Genomic DNA, 24,232 nt, shown 5'->3' on the forward strand with positions numbered 1-24,232 from the left:
CCCTGGTGTTTCCGACTCACTCAGCTCCCTCGTTACTGTTGCTCATAGAAAGAAATCTTCTATTACCCTCCAGTTCTATTAGTGTACTTACTATGTGCGTGGCATTGGAAAGATGGAATCATTTCTACTCGACATATAAATTTATCAGCTAAACCTTCCGAGATGGGCCAGAAGTCCAGTACCTTCCGTCTAAATGTGTATGACAGTGTTTTTCAACCTGTTCATCTCACGGCACCCTTGAACCTATAGTTAAATTCTGTAGCCCTCTGAAATTATGTTGAACCCAAAAAAAAGTTAAAAAAAAGAATATACTTACTGTGCTTCAAACAAATTTCAAAAATAATTAAATTAATGATCTTTAAAAATTTTCACAGTACACCTAAGATCCTCTAACAGCGCACCAGTTGACAATCGCTGATGTGTGGGTATTCTACAATCAGACCCTAGAAATAAAAATCAGAATAAGCAGAATCAAAGCACTTTTCCCCTTACTTTGCGACCCATTAAAGATATTTTATTTTCTTTCATTACTATAAGCTTTTTCTCTAACTATGATTGAATCCGATTTATTTAAATCGCCAGCTGGTTGTTTATCCCACTGTGCAGTTTATTGTTTCAAGTAAGAACGTTTACATGTTTCCTCATTTATTGAATGTTTGAAATAATCAGTTTTATTATCTTTTTCTTAAGGGAATTTGATTTCCTCAAAAGACAGGAAGCAGAAAGAAAGAAAATAGAAGATGTTGAAAAAGCTCATCTTAGGGAAGTGCAAGGCCTACAAATGCGGGTGAGTTGTATTCTCAAAGCCACTAATAATTAGCTGGTTTTGCCTGGTGCTTGGAGAGGAGTGCTACTTTAGAGTTTTCTGAATGGATTTGTTCTTCTTAGATCAGAGATTTGGAATCCGAGTTGTTCAGGCTGCTGAAGCAAAGTGGAACTCAAGTTAACAATAACAACAACATCTTTGAGAAAAGAACATCTCTTGGTGAAGTCTCTAAAGCAGATGCCATGGAGAATTTGGATATCAAGCAGATATCTTACCCAGATGGCCTAACTCAAGGTTTGTTTAACCTAACCACAAAAATCATTTTTAATGACTATGTAATTTAGCTTCCCGTTCTTCTTTATCTGACTCAGAGATTTCGAAGTTGAAAATGTCTTCCTACTGTGAGAAAGAGGAAAGGCTTATTAAAATAAGAGTCTATCATTTCAGTGCATCTTATCAAAAATAAATGCTTTAATAGAGAGAATTAACAAAATCCCAACTAATGACAAGCCAGTAAGTATTTTTCAACCATCATAAAATTGGTAGACTTAATAAACTGCCTTAAAAATGATAGTTCATCCCATTTAGGATGAGCTGCACTACTTTTGTGTTAATGAGTAAGGCTTAGAATTTTTAAATCACTAGAATAAGGATTTTTTTTTGTCATAACCTCAAAAGGCAGATTGCCTGCTTTTAGCACTTGGAATTCATTTAGCTAAGAACTTCTGTACAGGTATGCATTTATATTGGTGACCTGTGTGTTTTTCTCCGACCTTTCTGTCAAATACCAAATCAGAACAAAACACTGGAAACATTTTCTATTGTAAATGGCTGTCTTCTTTCATACACCGACCATAAATAAATTACTTACATTCTCCAGCACATACACCTTACCTAGAATGTGTGCATATGAATATGAATGAATGTTTTAATATCTATGGTATATTTACAAATTAGGAAATGTAAAGAATTTATAAAGATAGGAAGATATAAGACTTTTGGAGACTTTTGGTTTCATCTTTTTATTTTATTTTTGTTGTTGTTGATGTTGTTGTTATTGGGGATTCATTAAGGGTACAAAGAACCAGGTTACATTGATTGCCTTTGTTAGGTGAGGTCCCTCTTAGAATTGTGTCCTCCCCCCAAAGGTGTGTCACACACCATGACCCCCCATCCCCCTTCTTCCTTCCGTCTCTCTACTCTCCCCTTCCCCCACCCCCCACCGTATACTATGTCATTAGTTATCCTCATATCAGAATCAAGTACATAGGATTCTTGCTTCTCCATTCTTGTGGTGCTTTACCAAGAATAATGTGTTGGTTTCATCTTTTTAAATGTATACATTGTTGTCTTTGGAAAAGGAAAATAAAAGAATGTTGTGCAAAATTAGCCAGGCAGGGTGGGGCATGCCTCTCATCCTGGCTAGTCGGGAGGCTGAGGCAGGAAGATCACGTCACTGGAGGCTGGAGTTCAAGGTTGCAGTGAGTTATGATCATGCCACTGTACTCTAGACCAGGAGACAGAGTGAGATCCTGTTTTTAAAATAATAAGACAATAAATAAATAGATGAAAAACAAAAGAATGTTGTGCAGCAGAATTGTGATAGGACTGACAACTCACAGCAGCAACTTGACAGGGAGTAAATCATTGTTAGTAGTGAGCTGTTTAGTTTTTGTATAATCTTTCTTACCTATTAAAATGTCTGTAGCGAGACTGTCCTGATAAACAAGTGTTTATATCCTATCGTTAACTTTTAGGACTGAACTCTTGGCTGTTAAAGATAGAAATTATTAGAAATTCTCAACTTAAAGTGATATCTAGAGATTTGAGTCCATTCTGATGGGTTTTCCCTAAATAGGATATGATTTATAAATAGTGCCTTTCAGGCAGGTAAAGAAGAAAATTTATTTATTTATTTATTTATTTATTTTTTTTTATTGAACGGTAACTATGTACATTAATGCACTTCTAGGGTACAGTGTGGGGTTTTCACATGCAATCTGAAATACTTCCATCAACTAAGAAGAAAATTTAGCACCAGTATTACCACTAGCTGAGGCGCTGGGTGACTTCAAGATCAGTCAGCTTCTCTGGAGTGATTTTGCTATGCATATTATAAAAATAGTAGTACTGTTTTCTTCCCTACCTTACAGAATATTTTAAAGATATGTAACTTAGTTTATGAGACCCCCCCAAAAAATAATAAGTTTATAAGGTTTTATGGAATTATAACTTCTATACCTAGAGTACTATATAATATTGATATCTAATGAAAAATTATCAGAAATCAATATGGATTTTTTCACTTTTTTGTTTAACTTGAAAATAATTGTAGTTTATAATAAGTACACATTCCTGCTGTGATATGGACAAAGTATGAGCAGTAGCCAGTAGTTTTTCATTTCTACTCCTTTCTTTCAGTTTAGAAATCTATATCTTTTCTAACATATAATTAATGGTACTTATTAAATTATATGACTACAGAAGATTAACAAACTATAATATTAGCATGCTGATTTAGATCAAAACCTTACATTTCTTCTGAACCTTTTTCGATACCCTCCATTTTGCCACATAATTATCAGTTTCCCTAGCAACACGGTCAGTTCACCGTGAGATGCGGAGACTACTAATTCTTACTGAAACCAATCCATGCTTTCTCAGCAGAGGTGGAATCAGTCATCTCAGACATTAGTAGCATACATATCAAGCCCTGCTCTTCCAGTTCTCCTACCGTGGATGGTCAGCGATAAATCTCCAACTTTAGTTGCTTGATTACATAAACTAAAATAGCTTGGTCAGTAGCTAGATAGAAAAGAATGTTCTGGAAAGCACTTTCAAAAATTGATCCTTTGCTTCTGTTGCTAAGGAATGCTGAAGTACTAGAGGTGTAGAAAGGGGAGTAAGGCCACACACCTAACGTAGGTCATTCAGCATGTGGAAATCCCTCCATTCACACCAGGAGGAGCACAGTGGGTACGGACATTTTCCCTAGTCCCTGCCCATTAGGGGCAGTGTTATCCTCCCTACTTCCCACTGTCCAGTTCTGATTTGCTTTCCAGACACTAGAGTGTTAAGGTGAATGATTTAGCATATTTTTAGATCTGGAGGGTTTTGCTCCTGCAGCAAAAAATTTATCGATTATAAGTCAATGAGAAACTATCTCGAATGAAATAGTGACAGAAAGAGAAGGCAAGTGAAGGCAGTGGAAAGGAAGAGCTCATAGCAACCATTTCTTCCTGTGGACTCAAAAGCGCTTCTAGAACAGAGCTTCCCGAGTAGGAAGAGATTAAGTAAGTGCCTCCTAGTATTGAATTATTATAAATGTTTGAGGAGTAAAGCTGTTTTCCAGACCATACAGAAATTTTCCATAGTTAAAATTATGTTTCAACACCATTTGTATGTTTCTCTCTATAAATCCAGCCAACTTAAGTATCTCATTAAAATTCTGATGACAGTTATATACACAAATTCATTAATATATTCTAATACTTTTTTCTTATTATTACATAAAGTAAATGTTACAATTTTTTTTCCAACCAAAAGTCATAGCAGACCACAAATACAATCTAGTTTACACCAGTGTGGTGGTCAAATATTATTTTCCATGTACAAGGAGAGGAAAATGATATTTTTGCCCTACGGCTGTGTTTCACGTTTGTTGTTTCTAAGTGCCTAAGAAATACCAAGATTAGAATAAGAGCAGAGGATAAGCATGTTTGGTTAAAGGGTGATAATCTTTGATTGGAATTTCTAGAAAAGTCACTGAAACAACGCATTCTTCTTGAGCTTCTGTATATTCCTGGGTCCTTATAGCAACCTGTTTTCAGCTTCATATAATTTATAGGCTGTTTCATTAAAGAAGGATAATACATAATCCATAGAGATACTGAAAGAAAGACTAGGACTAATAGGAGGAAGTGACATAGGAAAGCATGTTTTGATTATCCTACCATGAGGAATCAGGTGTGATATCATTTTTAAAAAGTTATTTTTGAACACTGACAACTTGCTTCCAGGCAGACTTCTGGTGGAACACTGATCACAGGGAGAAGGATGGCTGCTAGGTAGAAAGAATTAGTATGCCCTGCCACGTGGGGTGGCTGGGATTAAAGGTGAAGAAGAGGAAAGGTTTGATAGGAGAGAAAGAGACAGAATTTAAGGCATCTTAAGAGATGAGAGGGTGTCCAAAGAAGAGAAAAATTGAATAAAATTAAGATAATATTTTCCTGATTCATGGACGTGATGTTAAAGGTGGAGCCCTCTGAAATGGCATGGGTGTTTATGGAATAAAAGTGAGCTTTGATTCCCTGAAGAAGAGTTAGTAGACATAATTTTGTAGACACTGTGACCCATGAAGAGTTTTGATGCGTAACAGGAACTAAGTCACTTATAGGTTTGTAAGTGTAATCCCAGGAACTCTGAAATCTAGATATCACCCCCAAGTGCTTCTTTCTCACACTTACCTACCAAGTCATTGGCCCACCAGTGAGGTGAACACGTTATCTTCACAGAAGAGTGAATATGGAAGGTTGCCTAGTGCATTTCATACTCCGTACTTGGTTCCTTTACTTTCCTATTATTCCTTAGCTCTAATGAGAGAGAGCTGAGCAAGAAGGAAAGACTTAAATTACAAAATGATGGATTGTAGGAGAGTCTGGACTTTCACAGTGGATTGTAGCTGGAGTTCATGACTCAATCCTGTATGTCTTTACAAGTAAGAATGATTCACAGCTACTTTCCACCTAAATTTAAAGTATAAGGACAAAAGAACGCAGGATATGGAAATAATACCTTATTGTTTGCCCTTTCTCTTACTGTTTTTCTACAAAATGGTTTGGCTATTTTCACTATGGTCCAGATTACCCAAAAGTAACTCCTGAAGTTGGTGGTTTATATCTGTATCCTGAACCCACTATAGTGGGTTCCAAACCCAGGACTTGAGTGCATGACAGTAGAACTCTTGAGTCTGTTTAAATAAATATACAAGTCATCCAGTTCTGGGTCATCAGGCCCTGTCTACTTGGTATTTGTGTCTTGTGACCCAGTTGTTAGCATAATTGGTTTGCCTGGAATCTGATTGGTTTGCCTTGAATAACTTCTCTAAAATTTAGGGTAAATTTAAACTGGCCATTCAGAGAGGAGATTGGGAATGAGGACAGAGTGAAACCAGAAATGATGCTTCAAGTATCTATGCCAGACTCACACTCTTTCTGAGGCTGGATCTTTAAATTGGCTCTAAGCTTTCTAGTTGCCAGAAAAAAAGGAAAACTCATGTCAATTACACTATTCACAGTGTTCATAAGATAAAAATAAACCATCTGCTCAAGAAAAGTACAACTTCTGGTAACAAGATAAAATACTGCATAATTTGTGGGAAATAGTACTATTAATATTGATAACATCCTTGTAGAAGATCCACTGATAATTTTATTAGGACGCATTTATACAGTGATTTTTAGTGTAGACTAATGATATCACAGAAATATACAATGTAGCGTTCAGTAAAAGTGATTAAATTACTGGGGAAGAGAGGACAGATCAGCTATCATGATACTTGATTCTCTGTTGGTCTAGCTTGGTGCCCAGGTGGAAGTCTGTCATGTACGTCAGGTTAAATTTTTTTATTAAATAAATTTTTAATTTATTTAACTTTCTAGAAGTGGTTCAAAACTTCTCGAATATGTTACTGAAGAGATGTGTTTTAAAAATTTCATGCTAGAATTGTGGATTTATACATTTCTTTTGGTTATGTCAATTTTTCCTTTATGTATTTTGAGGTGATGTCAATAGGTATATTTAATTGAGAAGCAGTATCTTCCTTTGATGATCTTAACCTTTGATCATTAGGAAATATCCCTCTTTATTTCTAATAAGTTACTTTATTATATACTTTGATATTTAAAGAGCTTTTATCATCTTCCTTTTAATTGGTGTTTGTATTGTGTATCTTTTTCAGCCTTTTACTTTTAATCTGTGTCTCTCATAAGCAGCCCATAGTTGTTTATTTTTATTATAATTTATCAATCTTGATTTTAAGATGAATTTAGAAAGTTGCTATTTAATGTGTCTGCTGATTGTAGCATTTAAATTTAGCATCTTACTATTTTGTTTTCTAGTTGTTCTTTGTTTTTTTCTGTGCTTTTCTGCCTTCTTTCGGATCAATCAAGTGTTTTTTGTCTTATTTTATTTTTTCCTGTATTAACTTTTGTTCTTCATGTAGGAATACTTGCACATATAATTTAGCATATTTTTAGGGGAGGACAAGCTCAACTGAAAGTCTCCCTTTCAAGTCTTGTATGTCTTAAATGAACTTTTTAGAAAATTATTTTATACATTTATGGGCTACATATGCAGATTTTTCACATTGGATATATGTAGTGAAGTCTTGGACTTTTTATGTAACCATTATCCGATTAGCATATGTAGATAATTTCACATCCCACCTCCCTCTCCTACCCTTCCGAGTCTCCAGTGTCTGTTATTCCAGGCTCCGTATCCATGTGTACTATTTAATTCCCACTTATAAGTAAGAACATGTGGTATTTGACTTTCTAAGTTATTTCACGTAAAATGATGGCCTGCAGTTCCATCCATGTTGCTGCAAAAGACATGATTTCATTCTTTTTATGACTGAGTAGTATTCCACCTAAACTACATTAAATGAGCTTTTACTAAGTACTGAGTGGCAATGAAATACAGGTTATACTACCTGGCAAATACCTTATGTACAATTTTCTCTGTAATTAATAGAGTGGAAAACAGAGTTAATACATTTTTATGAGAGTTATGCTAGCTAACACAGGTGTGCTCCAGAATAGAGAGGCAGTCCTCTTCTACTCTCAGGTGAGCAAAATGAACGCCCATTGACTGGCCAGGTTTCTCTTCGGTAAAAAGTAAATAAATAAACCTTTTGTTCACATAGATAAATGGGAAAATGAAATCACAAGAAAAGGTCAAAATAATTTTTTATTGAGAAAAAAGTAAGATAAATGTAAACAAAAGCTGACAGTAGCCAAAATAAAATCTCACCCTAGAATGGTTTGCTTTAGGTAATACCATTTCTGGGTATACTCGGAGAAAATATTATAGAAATATACACCCTACTAATGAAGTGAGATAACTTATGGTACCATTATTTAAAAAGAAATTAAAATTTTAAGAAGTGCTCCAAAAAATGATTATATCAATTTTAGAATAATTGATCTGAAATTTACTTTTAGGCAATAATTAGCCAGCAGATATACTTGATTGTATGAACTATTGATAAATAAAGTAAAATCTTATTATCTATTTACAAAAGAATGTTCCTTTGTAGTCTATGACACAGTAAATATAGTATCAGATAATTAAAAAAAAACATTAAGAAAAAACTGGTTTACACTAAAATGCAGATTTGGAAGGTTTGCTTGTTCGTTTGTTTTAGTATTTCAGTTGACTTTGACTCTTCAGGTAAGATTCATGGTGCAGATTCTTTTCCAAGTTCATATATCTCTGCTCATAATTGACTCTCCTAAACAGACTCAAAGAAACTTTTAGAAAGTTTAAAACACCATATGCCTTAGTTTTCCAGGGCTGCCATGACAAAGGGCCACAGACTAGGGCTTAAACAACAGAAATTTATTTTCTGACAGTTCTGGAATTTGGGGTACAAGGTATAAGTAGAGTTGGCTTCTTGCAAGGTGTCTCTGGTTGGCTTGTAGAAGGCTGTCTTCTCCCTATATTTTCACATGGTCTTTCCTCTATAACTGTGTACGAATTTCCTCTTATAAAAAACACCCTCATCACCTCATTTTAACTTATTTACATCTTTAAAGATCCAAATCTTCTGAAGTACTGAGGGTTAAGACTTCAACATAAAACTGAATTTTAGAGGAACACATCATAGCCCTTATGTATTTTGATCCCTGATGAATTTCTTATCTGGTTTATGTGATAATGGTTTTATCTTAAATCTACCTATTTGTCAGGAAATTATTACCCTGAGGAATTCTAAGATGTAACTGATAAAGCAAGTAGGTGCTTATATACAATTTGGAAAAACTGACAATCTGACAGTTCTCAGGATGTAAGTCTCCATCTTTCTTATGGCTGAATAGTACTTTGTGGTATACATATGCCGAGTTTGTTTATCTATTCATGGGTTGATGGGCTTTGGGCTTCTTTTATGTTTATCTGGATGGAGTTGAAACGTTGTTCTCAGTAAAGTATCTCAAGAATGGAAAAGAAAATATCCAATGTACTGAATTAGTATTGAGTATGAAACCAATATGTATGAAAATGATATATATTATATTGATATTTATATTGTATATGAAATTGATAGATATTGAAATAGATATATATTGTATAGTATTGAATATGAAACTCATATATAAATAATAATATGCCCACATGAATGATAAAACACAAATATAGTCTAGCAAGGGGGAGGGAGAGGAAGGGGAGAAAGAGGAGGACAGTTGGTGGTATCTCAGCTATTGTACACAAAGTAAGGGTGTAGCACAGCCCCTGGGTGAAGGGCTCAACTACACTGTGAACTTTACCTTGAAAGTGAGAACAATGTAACTTAAAAAATTGTACCCTCATATGAATTTGAAATAAAAATAATTAATTAACAGTTCTCAAATTATACTTTCTAAGAGATGGGATCATACTTCAGTCAGCAGAGGTAGCAGAGTAGGAAATAACATGAGTTTTAGAGTCAGACAGACCTGTATCTAAATATCAATTTTTCTGCCTATTCATTGTGTGACTGCACAATATGTTATTTAATTTCTCTGGTTTTAGAATTGTAGAATAATTATAAAACTATAAACTTTATATAGCTGATGGGATTAAATGGATTATAGGATTAAATGAGTCTACATTAGTTCAGTAGTTTGTGCAGTATCCTGCACATAAAAAGAGCTTAGTATTTATCATCATTGTAGCATTAATAACAAAAACACTCTTGAGTATTTTAGTTCTCCTTTTACAGTGGTCTGTAAACAGCGCTAGAGGCTGAAACACATCTTTAACAGCTTTATGCAACTTAAATTTTCTGTAAACTGCATAAAATAATGAAATGTGACAAGGCCTAACCAGAACAAGTCCTGGTCTCTGTAAGAACTTGAGAGCTGACTTATAGAGCTGGACAAATGAGCATTCCACATAATAGGATTTGGACCTCCGTACTCAGGCAATTGTGCCATAGAATTTGCTCTCAAAATACAGACTTACCTACTTCTTTAATGTTTCATGGTAGGTATTTTTTTTCAAAGCACTGAATATTTTATACTATATTATTTAAACTGCGTAGAATCCCAAATGAGCACTTTCAGTTTTTCTTATGACATCTTATAACCTCTTCTGAGATATATTTGACCACCAAGCAGAAGCTTGTTGAACCAAGCACCAAGAGGTTATGGTCTATGTTTGCCATGAAATGTTAGAGTTTACACTAGTATTACGTTATTTATAACCAGCTAACAATGTGTGGAAACAGAGGAGTCATCTACAAATTAAGGAAGGTAGAGTTCCAATTGCTTTCAACTAATGATAGGCTACCATTTATGAACAGTGCTACAATGGGCCACATTATGCATATGTCATTTTGTTTTCTTGCCATATTCTTGAGATAGATTTTAGGGTTATTGGGTTAAAGGGCAAGTGATTTAAAAGCTTAAGATATTCCAAATAAAAATAAATCTATACTTAGGTATATTATATTGAAACACTAAAGACAAAGAGAAGATTCTGAAAGTGTCCAGAAGGTACAAGTGTCCAATGAAAAAGATTATACATAAACCTGGCAGTGGCAAAAATGGAAGCCAGAAGACATTGGAACCATGTCTCCAAAGTACTGAGAGAAAAATAACTACAACCTATACATTTACTAAAAGTGCTTTTTGAAAATAAGAAAGAAATACATTTCAGACAAAAATTGAGCATATTCTACCAATAGGCACTAAAAAAATAAATTTCTAAAATACATACTTCAAAAGGAAGAAAAATGATTTAAGAAGAACAATTGCAAGCCTCAAGATGGATTATCAAGGAAAAGAAAGTTATACTGGAATCTATTACAAATCCTAAATTATTAGCCAGCTAGATGAACTATTCTGCTAATATTAGCAAGCTGAATCCAGAAATGCAATTCCAAAATACCTATGACATATCCTGACCTTCTTGTGTCTATGCAAACAATAAAAGTTGATTTAAGATTAGAAAACCTGATGTAATTAACCCATAAACCAGAGGAAAAATGAATATAATTATTTAAATAGATAAAAAATTTTTATAAAGTTTAATACCTATTCATGATAAAAGGTTTAATCAAACTAGGAATATGGAGGAACTGATATTCCTTGAGGCAAACAAAAGTCTCTGTCACATGTCATGTTAAAAAGTAAAATGTTAAAATCAAGAATTCCCATTGAAATTAAGAATGCTTTTAATGTTTTACCACTAAATGTACTATTAAAACATTCAGTGTTGTCTAGAGCTCCTAGCAATTACTACCAGTTACAAGCAAAAGAGATAAAAGATTTAAAGAATCTTTTAAGGAATCAGACATCAATCAATTCCAACAAACAGAAAATGCAATTTTTTGCAAGATTTTACACCATTTACAACAGCTGAAAAAGATATGTATAAAGTAACAAAAGATGCTCAAGACCCCCATGGAAAGACATTAAAGAAGACCAACATAAATTGAAGTGAAAGAAAGCCTCAGTATTATAAAAATGCCATTATGCCAAATTAATCTCTATATTTCATACAGTTTTAATCAGACTTTGAGCAGGGTTTTTCACTTTCTTAGAATTTGGTAGATTGTTTCTAAAATCTTTGCGAATGAACAACGTGGTCCGGGATAGTTAAGATACTCCTGAGAAAAGATGAGGAACTTGTTTTTCCAGAAGTGAAAATTGATTGTGTAGTACAAGTGAATCTAAAAGCAGACTTAATGTCAATTTGAGAATAATATGGAATTGATGCTGCAGATCTGTGGGAAAAGAATGGACTGATAAATGGTGCTGGGAAAATTGACTATGCATACGGGGAAAAAACGAAATTGGATGCCACCTCCCATCATTCATGAAATAACTTTGAAATGGATTAAAGACTCAGTTACGTAAGACAATGTTTAAAATTCTTAGAAGAAAATGAATGTTTATGTGATTCTTTAAACGAGACACAAAAGTTCCAAATCATAAGAAAAGTTTGATGAATTCGACTCCATAGTACATGGAAAGAGAAGCCAAAAATTGAGAGAAAATATTTGCAACACATATAAAAAAGAAAAGGTTGTTTTCCAGAATATATGACAAAATCATAAGAAATCACAGATCATCAGAAAACACAACTAATTTAATAGAGATAAAAGAAGAATGGATAAAACACATAAGCAGTTGACAAGAGGAAACCCAAAGGTTGGGAAACAGAAATAGGTGTTCAGTTTCATTAACAGAAACGAAATGGTTGAGCCAGCATGACAATAAAAGAAAATGTCATATAACTATTTTGTTAAAACAATTTGGTATTATCCAACAAAATGCAATCTTCACAAATTCTAAGGCCCAACAAGTTCTCTTTGCTGTTTATGTATACCCTCCAGAAACTCTCACCATTGTGTACAAGACATGTCTAAAAACACTCACTGCAGCCTTGTCCATAATAGCTGTAATACAAAGTGAATTAATTCTAGTCACACCCTTCAACATAATGTTGAAAACTAGTTCACAGAATATTACATATAATTCATTATCATGTCTATAAAGATATAAAGCAACAGATACCAATCAATATATTCTTTAGGGATAAATTTATGGGAAAACCAGGAGAAAAAGCAGGGGCTACAACCAGAAACACAGAATAGAGAGAACTTCAAAAATACTCATTTCAGTGTTTAGGTTCGAGACAGGTATATGAATGTATTTTTTTTTCTTTTTCTTTTTTTGTATGACTTGTATATATGGTATACCTTTTTGTATAAATAAAATATTTTAACATGGAAATTTTTAGGTAAAATAATTAGAAGGTAAGAATAAGAAAAACCACAAAAGACTTTTACAAGGCTTAAAATATTGGTTTAAGGTTTAATAAGAAAAAAAAAAAAAGCTAGCATGAACCAAACATTACATCAATAAGGAGGGTCCTGAGGTCATTGCACTTCTCCAAGAAATTGTTTTCTTTGTCCTTGTTGCCTTTCTCTTGAGCCTTCAAAGTTAGCAGCTCTTGTCAGATACCTGCAAATTTGAGGTAGAGACCAGGCCAGACCTCTGCCACCATATCTGATTTATTTCCTAATAGAGTTTGGAGTACATTAAGCATTCACTGTTAGCATTGGAATCTAGAATTTTAAAATAAGGTTAAAGGCATGATTAAAGCCAGAATTCATTAAATGGAAAGTCATTAAAAGGAAAGCAAATGCTTGCACTACATTATCAGGAGAGTCTCATACAAGAGCATTAGAGACAGAGCAATGAAGTAATTATTCCATGCCGTCACATTGTTTAGGTATAAATTGGGACCTGGGGAATTCTGGAGTAGGTTCAAGCTTTTTTAAAAAAATCATGCACACAGATATAATTTGGTAAACTCTCACAATTTTTATTTTTTCCAAACAAATTATTTTCAGTTCTTTATAATACTCAATAAATAATTTTGACCATAGAATATTAGTGAATCATACTAATTGAAGGGTGAACATTCCTGGTGAATCACTATGGAAAATTTTAATGAATAAGCCAAATGAATGAGAAATCAATATTTATTGATTATTTTCTACCATATCATTAGAGCCAAAATCTGTCCTCTTCTTCAAAAAGCAGAGCACTTAAATTGCCTGTCTAGTTTCCTGCCACTTTTGAATTATCTAAGGTGTAAACCATTAAAACTTTTGTTGCCAAATCAATGGGACATTCAAAAGAAAGTATTCAGTTGCAAATAGACAGCTCTCCTTGCTTCACGTTTCTCCCTGTTCATAAATTCACAGAAGTCCCCAGGGCTTTCAGTCATACTGAGATATAAATTAGTCCTGGAAGATATCGCAAGTTGTTTTAATAGGAAACACGAGATTATTTTGTCAGAGTGAGCTCTAATTAAGTAATTTTCTGATCATTTAAGGAGAGTATGCTACTTTATGTTTTATTTTGACTTTTGAATTTTATTTGCCTTTAATAGAGCTTTAAGGTAAATTATGGTCTTCTGGAAGTAAAGATAATTTTAACCCACTGCGTGTAATTTCTTTACAAGGAAACCTCATAAGACAGCTCTATTCCAAACTATTTCTTACATTTATAGTCTGGTTCACTGTGGAATTCTAATTACATAGATTGAATGATAACAATATAGCTATTCTCAGGTAAAATTGACTAACAGAATAGGTTAAGAAATCAGGGTGGAGTGATCTGAAAAGGAGGAAGGAAAAAGATGCAGCGTGTTTTGTACCTGAAGTGTTGCCTGGGGCTCCTGTAGATTTTTCAGGGTAGGCCACAAGACATCTAATTGCTAAGAGGGAAACATGATGAGTTGAAGTGTCAAAGCACCTGTAACACATGAAAGGCTGTTTCCAGAATTAGAACCAGAAAATTCTCCTCTCTATGGTTCTAAAAAAAATGTGTCAACCATATTATTTTAGTGGTTATAATATTGAAATCGTTGAAGTTGTTTAATTAATGCAGGACACTATGATCAGGTTGTTCCATTGGGTGAACATGAAATAATTTGTTCTATTTCAGTACCATATAGTAACTATGTCTAAGGGAATAAGTACTTACAAAGAAATTAAAGAAACGTTAGAATGAAAATACAGTGAAAACTCTGTCACTTGTGCATTTTTGACTCGGAGGTTTTTTTTTTATACCAAAAAAGTCATGCAGGTATTTATTTCAGTTTTAAATTAATGTTTGATTTATTCAAGTTCCATGATTAAAAACTTAGTTCTTTAAATTTTTAAATATGGTTGCAAATTGCTCTTAAGGGATTTTTGAATAACAGTTTATTTACAGACTTTAACTGTTTACAAGCTTAGATAAATAACTGCAAACATTTAAAATTGCATTTATAAATTTGGTATATTTGATCTTATATTTAAGTATTACTATTGGCAGACTGACAGTCTTCCTAAGTACTTAAAAAATTCTTACACATCTATTACATTACACTTACAAGGATGGTGAACCGTTAAGTTTTCCTACATTTTCTAATGCTCTACATAGTGAAATCTTACTGTGATTGAAAGATACATCCTCACTTAGGAAAATAACTATCATCTTAGGTAACTGGGTTAATTTTCTACAAGAGGCATAAGATCTGTATTCTTCTTGAATTTTAATCAAGGAGGTTATTACGCACATCACAGTATGGAGGGGTACGTACTTAGCATGCTGGGGGTTACTAATATCCAGAGATTTTTGACTGGGTAACTGATTAGATTCTCATACAACCCTGAGGGTAAACCCAGAAGCTTGTTTATTGTTGCAGTGTCAAAGACACTATAGTGTCCTTGTCAAGAGGAGGACAATCCCGTCTCCCACCTCCCTAGACCCAGTTTATGCACATGACCTTCTAGCTCTATTCACTTCACAGTTCCCACCTAGTTTGTCATTGGATTAGATTTTTGCATTTCATTGGATTAGATTTTTGCATTACACAGACCTCCTTTCTATCTGATTCTAATGCTTTTCCCAACAGTCTAAATCTAAACTCTGCATTCTTTCATATTCTCATCATCAAGCAACTCCTACCAGTATTTCAAATGATATTTGATAGAATTTAGAACATATCATATAGTTTTTTCTGACTGGCAGTAACTACCTCTCAAGGCAGGCTAGCGGCCCTGGGAATGGAAATGTAGACCAATCCCCAACTGAAGAAAGTGGTTAGGTGCCAGACTGCACTGGAGAAGCACTACCAAAACCAAATTTCTTCCAAAGGCCACATAGATAGTTTTGAGATTGCATTGATTGAAAAAGAAATAAAGAAGTATTCCTTAGTATTTTGTCGATGATTAGCAAGTGAAATGTATAGTTCATACAACAGCGGATTCAGAGCTATTTAGAAGATTTGAAAATAGCAATAATCTTCTACTTATTCTGGGACTGGAAAGAGACACTTCCTACATTAGCATATCCAGTCAATACTTCTTCCCCATACAACACTAAAATGGAGTAGTAGCTGGGGGCTAAGCCATGGGCTCTTAGTTGGCCCCAGTCATCTATCTGGCAGTTAGCAAGGCAACAAGGTGGAAAAGAGCAGCCTTCTCAATCGGGAGGACTGAGAGTCACCCGGATTTTGACAGAGTTGCCTGGGCTTATATCAATCTCTGGAAATACTGAGTCTTAAACACCCTCGCTAATTGGATTTAAATGGAATTAAGATATCTTTAAAAGAAACTGTGCTAAATAGATTTTTTCCCCTCTTTTTAATTGATTTTAACTGCACAAATTATTATTTATGCATAAACACAAAAAATTACGTGACAGAAAATGCATAATACTGAAAAAACATTTTTAATGTTACAAATAAAATTAAAGTACCCTTTGGCCAATGTCCTCTAATCTAGGAGTAACCCCCATTACTAGAAGGAAGTGTTGTCTTTCCAGTTGTTTTGTGCAGTTAACACTCTTATGTTTGCCAGAAGGAAATGTGCTTTGCGTTGCTGCTTTCTAAATATTTTAAGTGAATGTACATGTTGTGACGCAACTTGCCCTACAAATTTAATGCCTTGCTAATCTCTTGATGTCAGTAGAGACATTTACTGAATGCGTATTATGCATCAGTGACTACTCTGAGCACTGTTATAGCTATCAATGCATTTAATCTTCATAACAATGCAGTTATTATGTTATTATCACGCCCCTCTGCACTTGAGGATCCTGAGGGACAGAGAGGTGATGTAAATCACCCAGTTTGGTGGCAGAGCCACTCGTTCTGGGTACTATTCCAGGCAGACTAACTGCGGGTCCCCTCTCAGGGTCACTGTTCTACCCTGCCTCTCTGTGACGCATGAACCTACCTCCCCAATGCAGTGTGTGTCAACCCAAACCCCAGTGGGCCCATCTTTTATGAACTTACAGTGACTGGGAATGACATAGAGATACTGTTGAAGTTTTGAAATGCCACAGAGTGCCTTATTATGCTCAGCGTTTCAGTTGATAATAGCACGATCAGCGAGGCCTGGAGGTGGTGTGAGGCGCCACTGTCCTGGAGGGGATTCGTGCACCTGACTTTCCAAGCAGACCCTATTGTTATGCTGCTCCATTCCCCAGTTCCCTTGCCGCCTGTGTCTGATCCGCGGGCAGCATTCCATTTACGTCAAAAATAACGTCAATCTAGTGAAAAAAACTGAATGACTCACAGCATTACTGTAGGGAACTGGTCCCTGCGTAATGTGATATATAACATCCTAATTTCATAGAGCATTTTTCATAGCAGCTGCTAAAATCATAATTGAATCCATTACATTCTTTTAAAGAATTCAATTTGAAGCAATATTGAAAATAATCTTACAATGCAGGTAGAGTGAGGTGGTGTCCCACCAACCCAGCACCGCTCTCTCATTAGCTGCTTGACGTAGTCTCTGTATTTATCTCCCGCTCCAATTGAGCCTTCTCTGCATTTGTATTTCTAACCACATTTAAGTGAGAGGTAGGATGTTTCAGAGACGGAAGAATCTAAAAGAAAGAATAAATAAGAAAGCAGAGGAGGAAAAGGAAATTTTCCTCTGAGCCTCTGAACAACAGAACAAGGTGCACTGGAGAAAAGAGGGGGGAAGGTAGAAGTGCAGGCTCGGTTTGTGAGAGTCTGTTAGATTATTGATCAGGATCTCTGGAGGGGACGAATGACAGAGAGGGAACATGGCCGGCTAAGCCTCTCTGTCTAGCAGCACACAACTTAGAAACATTGAGCCAGGTGAATTCTCCTGCCACGTTGCTGTCCACCAAACTGACAGCTAATCTGGGGGGGGGGGGGGCGGGGAAGAGGTTAAGAATTTTATTCCTTGGACATACAGAAAGCCAGATAAAATCCCTCGGTGTTGGTTTGTTTTTGCCTGATGCTGTTATACTTCCTCAAGTTTGCAAAGTTCGCCCTTGACATGTGTTTTTGTTTGGAACATAAAGTAAGACCAGAAAGGGGATTCAAAGAAGGTAGAAGATTGTAAAGTTTACTTCCAGACTTGAAAGTGACCTTCCAGAAGGAGCACAGGTCTGTGTGGTCTCTGCCACAGATGAACAGTGCGGTGTGAGGCAGTTCACAAGTTAGCAAGCTTCTTTGAGCCTCAGTTTTCTTATTTGAGACATAAAGTTGGACCTGCATTTCAGGTTTTTTGAATTGTAATATTCTGATTCTTATATTACATGATGGAAAAAGATAGCAGATGGTGATCAATCACCCTTCTGGTCACCTAGCGATGGAAGTCCTATGCACATTTTATCTGCATGCGTGTCCTCTAACACTTGGAAGGGGGGTGTCCTACGCAATGTGCGTGCTTTGATAATGCTTCTCCTGGACACCATTCCTTCCGGCTTCCTTCTAGTCTGACTGCTGTTGAAGTAAAAGTTTCATTTTTCTGGTTCTTTATTTTAAAAAAAATTCAGGATGGAACGTAAATGACTGGTTTGTAATCCATAAATTACTGTTACAAAGCAGCACTGAAACCATTGCTTTCAGAAACTGAAAAATGGTGAATTACATGAGATATGTTGTTGGCCACTTGGGTAATGGATTTAAGGCTCTGCATTTTAGACTCTAGCTAACTCATCTTTAATAGATATAATTTCGTGTGTGCATGCAAGTGGTTTACACCTACTCAATGGATGTTAAGGCAGATATACCAGATTGCCATTTGGGGTTGTCTTGACATAAGCAACAGGCAAATTATTGAGTAGTAATGGAGCCATGAGGCCCAGGCAAATTATTGAGTAGTAATGGAGCCATGAGGCCCAGGATAAATGCTCGGCACTATTAAATCCTGCTAAGAAGTTGTTCTCATTTCCTCTCTCTCTATTTCCTCAACACCCAGTAATGGAGCAGCTATGGCAATTCTGCATGTTGGGTGCTATGCCGGGTCCTCGGAGTTGACATTCTATCGCAAAAGGAACCACGTCTACAAAAGTGGAATGAGGTTCCTGCTTGGGTCTTTTGTCACTGAGTAAACAAAGCTATTGTTACACCAATAAGACAAGAAATCATCTGAGAAGTAGATTATTCTATACATACAGTTTTCACATGCTTATTCTTTTTTCATGTTCTCTAACGTACATAGGGAAGATGGATAATAATATTTTGTATGTAGCCTGTTGGAGAAATGAATTTCCTAGACTAATCACACCATATATGAGTTCATAACCTAAAACACTGAACTTTAATGGCATTAAAATCTTACGATAGGAACTGTTTCAACACTAGCTAAATCAAAGTGGATAGCCTTGTAGCTTGGGAGTTAAAACACTAGAATAATTATGGTAGCTCATCAACTAGCTGTGTAGATGAGGGCAGGCTCCTTAAGTTCTCTGAGCTACGGGAGAGGAAAAAACATACTTGATTGGTGTCTCATGGGGCTGTTGTGAGGAACAAACGAGCTGGAGTATGTGACATGCTTTGTATTATAAGCGTACAATCCAAATAGGAGCTAGATAAGATACAAGACGTGCATGTACTACAGTATTTCTAATTAATATTATTGCTTTCATCTATGTGGTGTTCCACATTTTATATGTAAACAAGAGCTTGCAAGGTTGATTTTCTCTCAATTATCACAACTAATGAACTCTAAATGGGCAACTACAAATATAGATTTTTATCGGAAGGAGGAAATTAAAGAGATCAAGGAGATTATTTTTTTTCTCCACTGACATGTAAGAAGTAAACAGACTACTAATTAGAAAATATTTAGTTGTTCATTTTATATGTACCCAAATGATCTGGCTTTTCTGAATATTCATTCTTCAAGTATAGGAAATGAAAAGTCATAGGAAATGAAAAATCAAAACCTTCTGTAAATATTGTCATTCAATGGATATATGTCCCGGGCAAAAGTATGTTCTATCTTATTTGTAACTGCTCGGTTTCATAGATCAGGGAGACATAACCTGAGATACTTCCTTGCTTTGGTTTTCTTCTATAGCACATTTAAAGCACATCTTTAGAGTAATGCTGTGAAAAGAATTACCTGGGCTAATAATAATGTAAGAAATTGTTTTATTTGATTAATGCCAGTACTTATTAATTTTCTGTAACTCAGCTAATTTGCTTTATTTTTAGTGATTTAAATCTAGAAGCACTTTATTATTAATTCCTTACACAAGATTTCATTTACGTCTATCACCCTGAGAAGATAAACTAGGATTGATGATCAAACTACTTTATTTCTAAGGAATGATTACATATACAAATGTAAGTAGTAGTAGCATTTCAGCTAAATTCAGCTGGAGAGTACTTTTCCTCAACCAATACATAGGTATATTCACGGCTAACCTTTCCCCCCCTTTTGGAGTGTTAATCTTGGGGTTCTAACTTAAAATCTAGACAACAAAAGTACAGGTGGTAGGAGCCAGACTAGAGAGGACTGCTCTGGACTCAACCTGTGGCCTTTTTTAGTTGATTGTCTTTGTGTTCCACTTTATTCTCTTTTTTCTTTGCCTTTTTCTCTTGGAGTCATCTTATTTAAAGACTTAAACGTTTTCCTCTGGAAACTCAGTGTAGTTTTCGGTGAGGAGCGAAGGTATTCTGAAAAAGAAATGTAACAGAGGCACATACAAGTAACTTGGAATACAACTCCAGAAGGTACCTACTGGGAATGGAAAGGAAATGATTATCCTGTTCCCTCCATAATACTAGTAAATTTAGTACTGAATGGTTGTTTAACTGTTTGCTCGCTTACTTAATCACATGTGTAGCCAGACCTTATTTTATTTCCCAGGCTATCTTAAATTTGCTGATGGAGAAAATTACTCACTAGTATTTCTAGGATTCAAGGAAAATTCTGTTTAAGGTAGCAGAAATATATATTGAGACCAAAATGGTATTAGTATTTAAAGCCTACTAATAAATTTTGCTGTAGAAAATTTATACTTCTTGTCACCTTCTCACACTTACACCAGACCCGACAGTCTGGCTTTTGTAGGATTTTGACTACAGTTTCTAAGATCTCCCAACTTTGATACACCTTTCCCTTTTATCCTTGGTCATCATATATTCCCACACACATACACAAATACAAATCAGTGCTTTTTATCATTATGCTGTAGGAAGGTTCTATGGTCTTTGGATGTTAGATTTTTACTGTTGGCTGGGTCGTCCTTGGTGTTGATTTCTTCCTTTAGGCTTTGTACATTTCTCCTAAATCCCGCTGATTTCTTTGTTACCTGTAGAATATCAGACAGGCTGTCATGGTTATCACCTTTTTTTCTTTCCTGGTGTTACTGATAACCTTGAGATTTTATCAGAGTCTGTAGTCTTTTGTCAATCCTCCCTTAAGGTTTCTCTCACTGACAATATTGCAATATTCTTTTGTTAGACTTGAATGAAGCTATCCCGGAGACAGAGCGCCTGGATTCAAAAGCGCTGAAAACTCGAGCCCAGCTCTCCGTGAAGAACAGACGCCAGAGGCCCACTAGGACCAGGCTCTATGATAGTGTCAGTTCAACAGACGGGGAGGACAGTCTGGAGCGAAAGGTGAGCACACTTGACTGTTTTCTGCTTCGTGTTGCTTTGTATCATTGTTCCTACAGCTTACTGAAGAGAATGATTTTTTCTGCAACCAGAGTCTATGCCCTAGTTGGAAACAGCTGCAATAGTCCACTTCTTTGTCTCTTGAATTCTTTATATTGTAATCCAGAATCTTTTTTTCTACTCATTCCATGAATTAACCAAGAGCATTATGCATACTGTCATATTTTGTGATGGTACTTTTGATATTTGGCTATAGGTTTTACTTAGGGGAAATAAAGACTGTGCAAGTAATTGTTTCTGTAGGTCTTAGGTATCTGTGTTAGTGACAATGTTAATATAGCAAGTTGTGAACTACGGATTCTCATCTGTAAACCAAAAAACAAAAACTGGTTTTCATGGGGATATGCTAAAGAACAGGTCATTCTTATTTCAAAGTAAGTATTGCATAGAGCTGATACTCTGGCATAACCTCCTTTATAATCTCTTATACCAACAGCCTTCAAACAGTTTCCATAACCACATGCATATTACCAAATCACTTCTACCCAAGGGTTTGAGAACTTCTTCTTCTGAATCAGATTCTGGTGTTCCACCCCTCACCCCAGTGGCTAGCAATGTGCCCTTCTCATCTGATCACATAGCTGAGTTTGAAGAAGGACCACTGTACCCAGAAAGGGAGACTTTCTCCTCTGTTTGGGGAGATACTTCATTCCTTTTTCCTTCAAAATCTGATGATGATATGGAAGAATCTCCTTGCCACCATCAAGCCACCACCACGAAAATATTACAAGAAAAAGGTATTGTCAATTTTGTTGTTTGGTTTTTGCTTTTTCTGACTTCACGGACACCTTGACTTATATAATATAAATTTTTGCATAATCCTAAGGCCTTTGTCTTCTCACAGCTAATCCTTCTATATTATGAGATAAACAAAACAGTCCCTTCATGTATTTTATTTTAATCCTTTTCTGCCTGGTATAGTATTTCTTATTCTCTCCAAGTTTATTATTCTCTCTAAAAGTTTATTATTAAAGAACATTATTTGGGGGAAACCTTCTAGAGATTTCATAGAATAGCAGGCCAGAGTTGACTGTATGACTAATAGAGTCATGTAGAGAAAAAAATGAAGATCAAAGTGATAAAGATCTTAACCCATTAATTGTTTTTTATTTAGAAGGAATTTTTATAATAACGATTTATACTGTCAAGAATGTGATAGGAAAAAAGTTATGATGAAGATAATACAAGGAAGTTAGTCAACTAAACTAGAGAATACAAGGAAGTTAGTTAATAATAAGGAAGATAATACAAGGAAGTTAGTCAACTAAACTAGAGAATACAAGGAAGTTAGTTAATAATAAGGACGATAATACAAGGAAGTTAGTCAACTAAACTAGAGAATACAAGGAAGTTAGTTAATAATAAGGAAGATAATACAAGGAAGTTAGTTAACTAAATTTTAACTTAGGCTCTTAGAATCATACCAGCATTTCATAGCAGTGTCAATAGACTTTTGTCTTTTTAATTAGATGTTTTAATTTACAGAAGTAGTAAATTCTTGGCTAAGCAAGTTAATCACTGCAGGAATATATAAAGGATAAGGATATATGTATGTCATTCTCCTTCCATGCTTGTATTCCTTTAAAGTAACCACATAGATTTGATTATCTTTCACATGGGAAGTTAAATGTACACACATGCACGCGTGCATACTCCTGGTGTTTGTGTTTTATTCTTATACATTAGGATTTTTTAATGGAATTCTACTAATATTATTTTACAACTATGTTTCACATATAATGCTATCTATGGACATCATCTGGCAATATATACAAATGTAAACGGCACCAAGTCTTCCCTTGTACATACAGCCCAGAGAAAGCCTGCACATTCCTACTGAGAATCACAGGAGTCTTCACCAAAGCCCTGTTGTGTAATAGCAAAACCAATAGGATGGATAAATGAATTACAGGAGGTTCATATGATGAATGTGTGTAGCAGGAAAAATTTATCAACTACACTAAAACATGACAACAGGTGTGAAATCTCTGGAACTAAAGACATTGAGAAGATAAAGCCAATATCAGAAGACTACATAAGATTGTATTTTATAGAATTAAACAAAACTAGCAGATTATCTAGAGGTGTAAACAAAATTTCAAGGTTACAATTGGGAATGACAAAGACATTTACTTGAGAGGAGATTCAGAAAAGAGCTGAGAAGAGCAGCAGCGGTGTGTGTGGGGGGGGTGTTTTTATACCTATTTTATAAATATTCTAGATTTCAGTAGTCAACAAACATAAAAAAGATTCCATATACAAAGTTAATGGATAGACTTTCTTTCTAATATGCACGTAGCTCCAAAGAATTTATTCTTTTTAAAAAGCAAGAAATGAGCAAAGGAAGTAAATTGTTGATTCATTAAGGAGAAAATTTACATGACTTATAAGATATGAAAAGATGATCAACCTCACTAATAATCACAGTAATGATCATTTAAATTAGACAACAAATTGCACGTGTGGCAGCTTGCCAGAATCTGCAAATGAGAATTTGAAAAACTTCATCAGCCAGTGGCAGCCCTGGTGCAGGACTGACTCCCTCACTGGAGATACAGTTGTGTAGGACAGACTCCCACACTGGAGAACAGTTGGGTAGGACAGACTCCCACACTGGAGAACAGTTGGGTAGGACAGACTCCCACACTGGAGATACAGTTGTGTAGGACTGACTCCCTCACTGGAGATACGGTTGTGTAGGACAGACTCCCTCACTGGAGATACGGTTGTGTAGGACAGACTCCC

General features: G+C 35.3%; 1 protein-coding gene across 1 annotated transcript in view; it reads left to right on the plus strand.

The window, feature by feature from the left end:
* Positions 1-24,232, plus strand: part of PPP1R9A (protein phosphatase 1 regulatory subunit 9A) — a 300,931-nt gene that overhangs the window by 251,578 nt on the left and 25,121 nt on the right. The window contains exons 10-13 of the mRNA XM_012811566.2: positions 691-787; positions 889-1,060; positions 21,273-21,430; positions 21,978-22,224. Coding sequence (XP_012667020.1) covers positions 691-787; positions 889-1,060; positions 21,273-21,430; positions 21,978-22,224 — 674 coding nt within the window. The remainder of the gene's footprint in view (positions 1-690; positions 788-888; positions 1,061-21,272; positions 21,431-21,977; positions 22,225-24,232) is intronic.

This window comes from Otolemur garnettii, unplaced genomic scaffold (assembly GCF_000181295.1).
Source record: "Otolemur garnettii isolate 467f Iridium unplaced genomic scaffold, OtoGar3 scaffold00005, whole genome shotgun sequence".
Classification (NCBI taxonomy): Eukaryota; Metazoa; Chordata; class Mammalia; order Primates; family Galagidae; genus Otolemur; species Otolemur garnettii.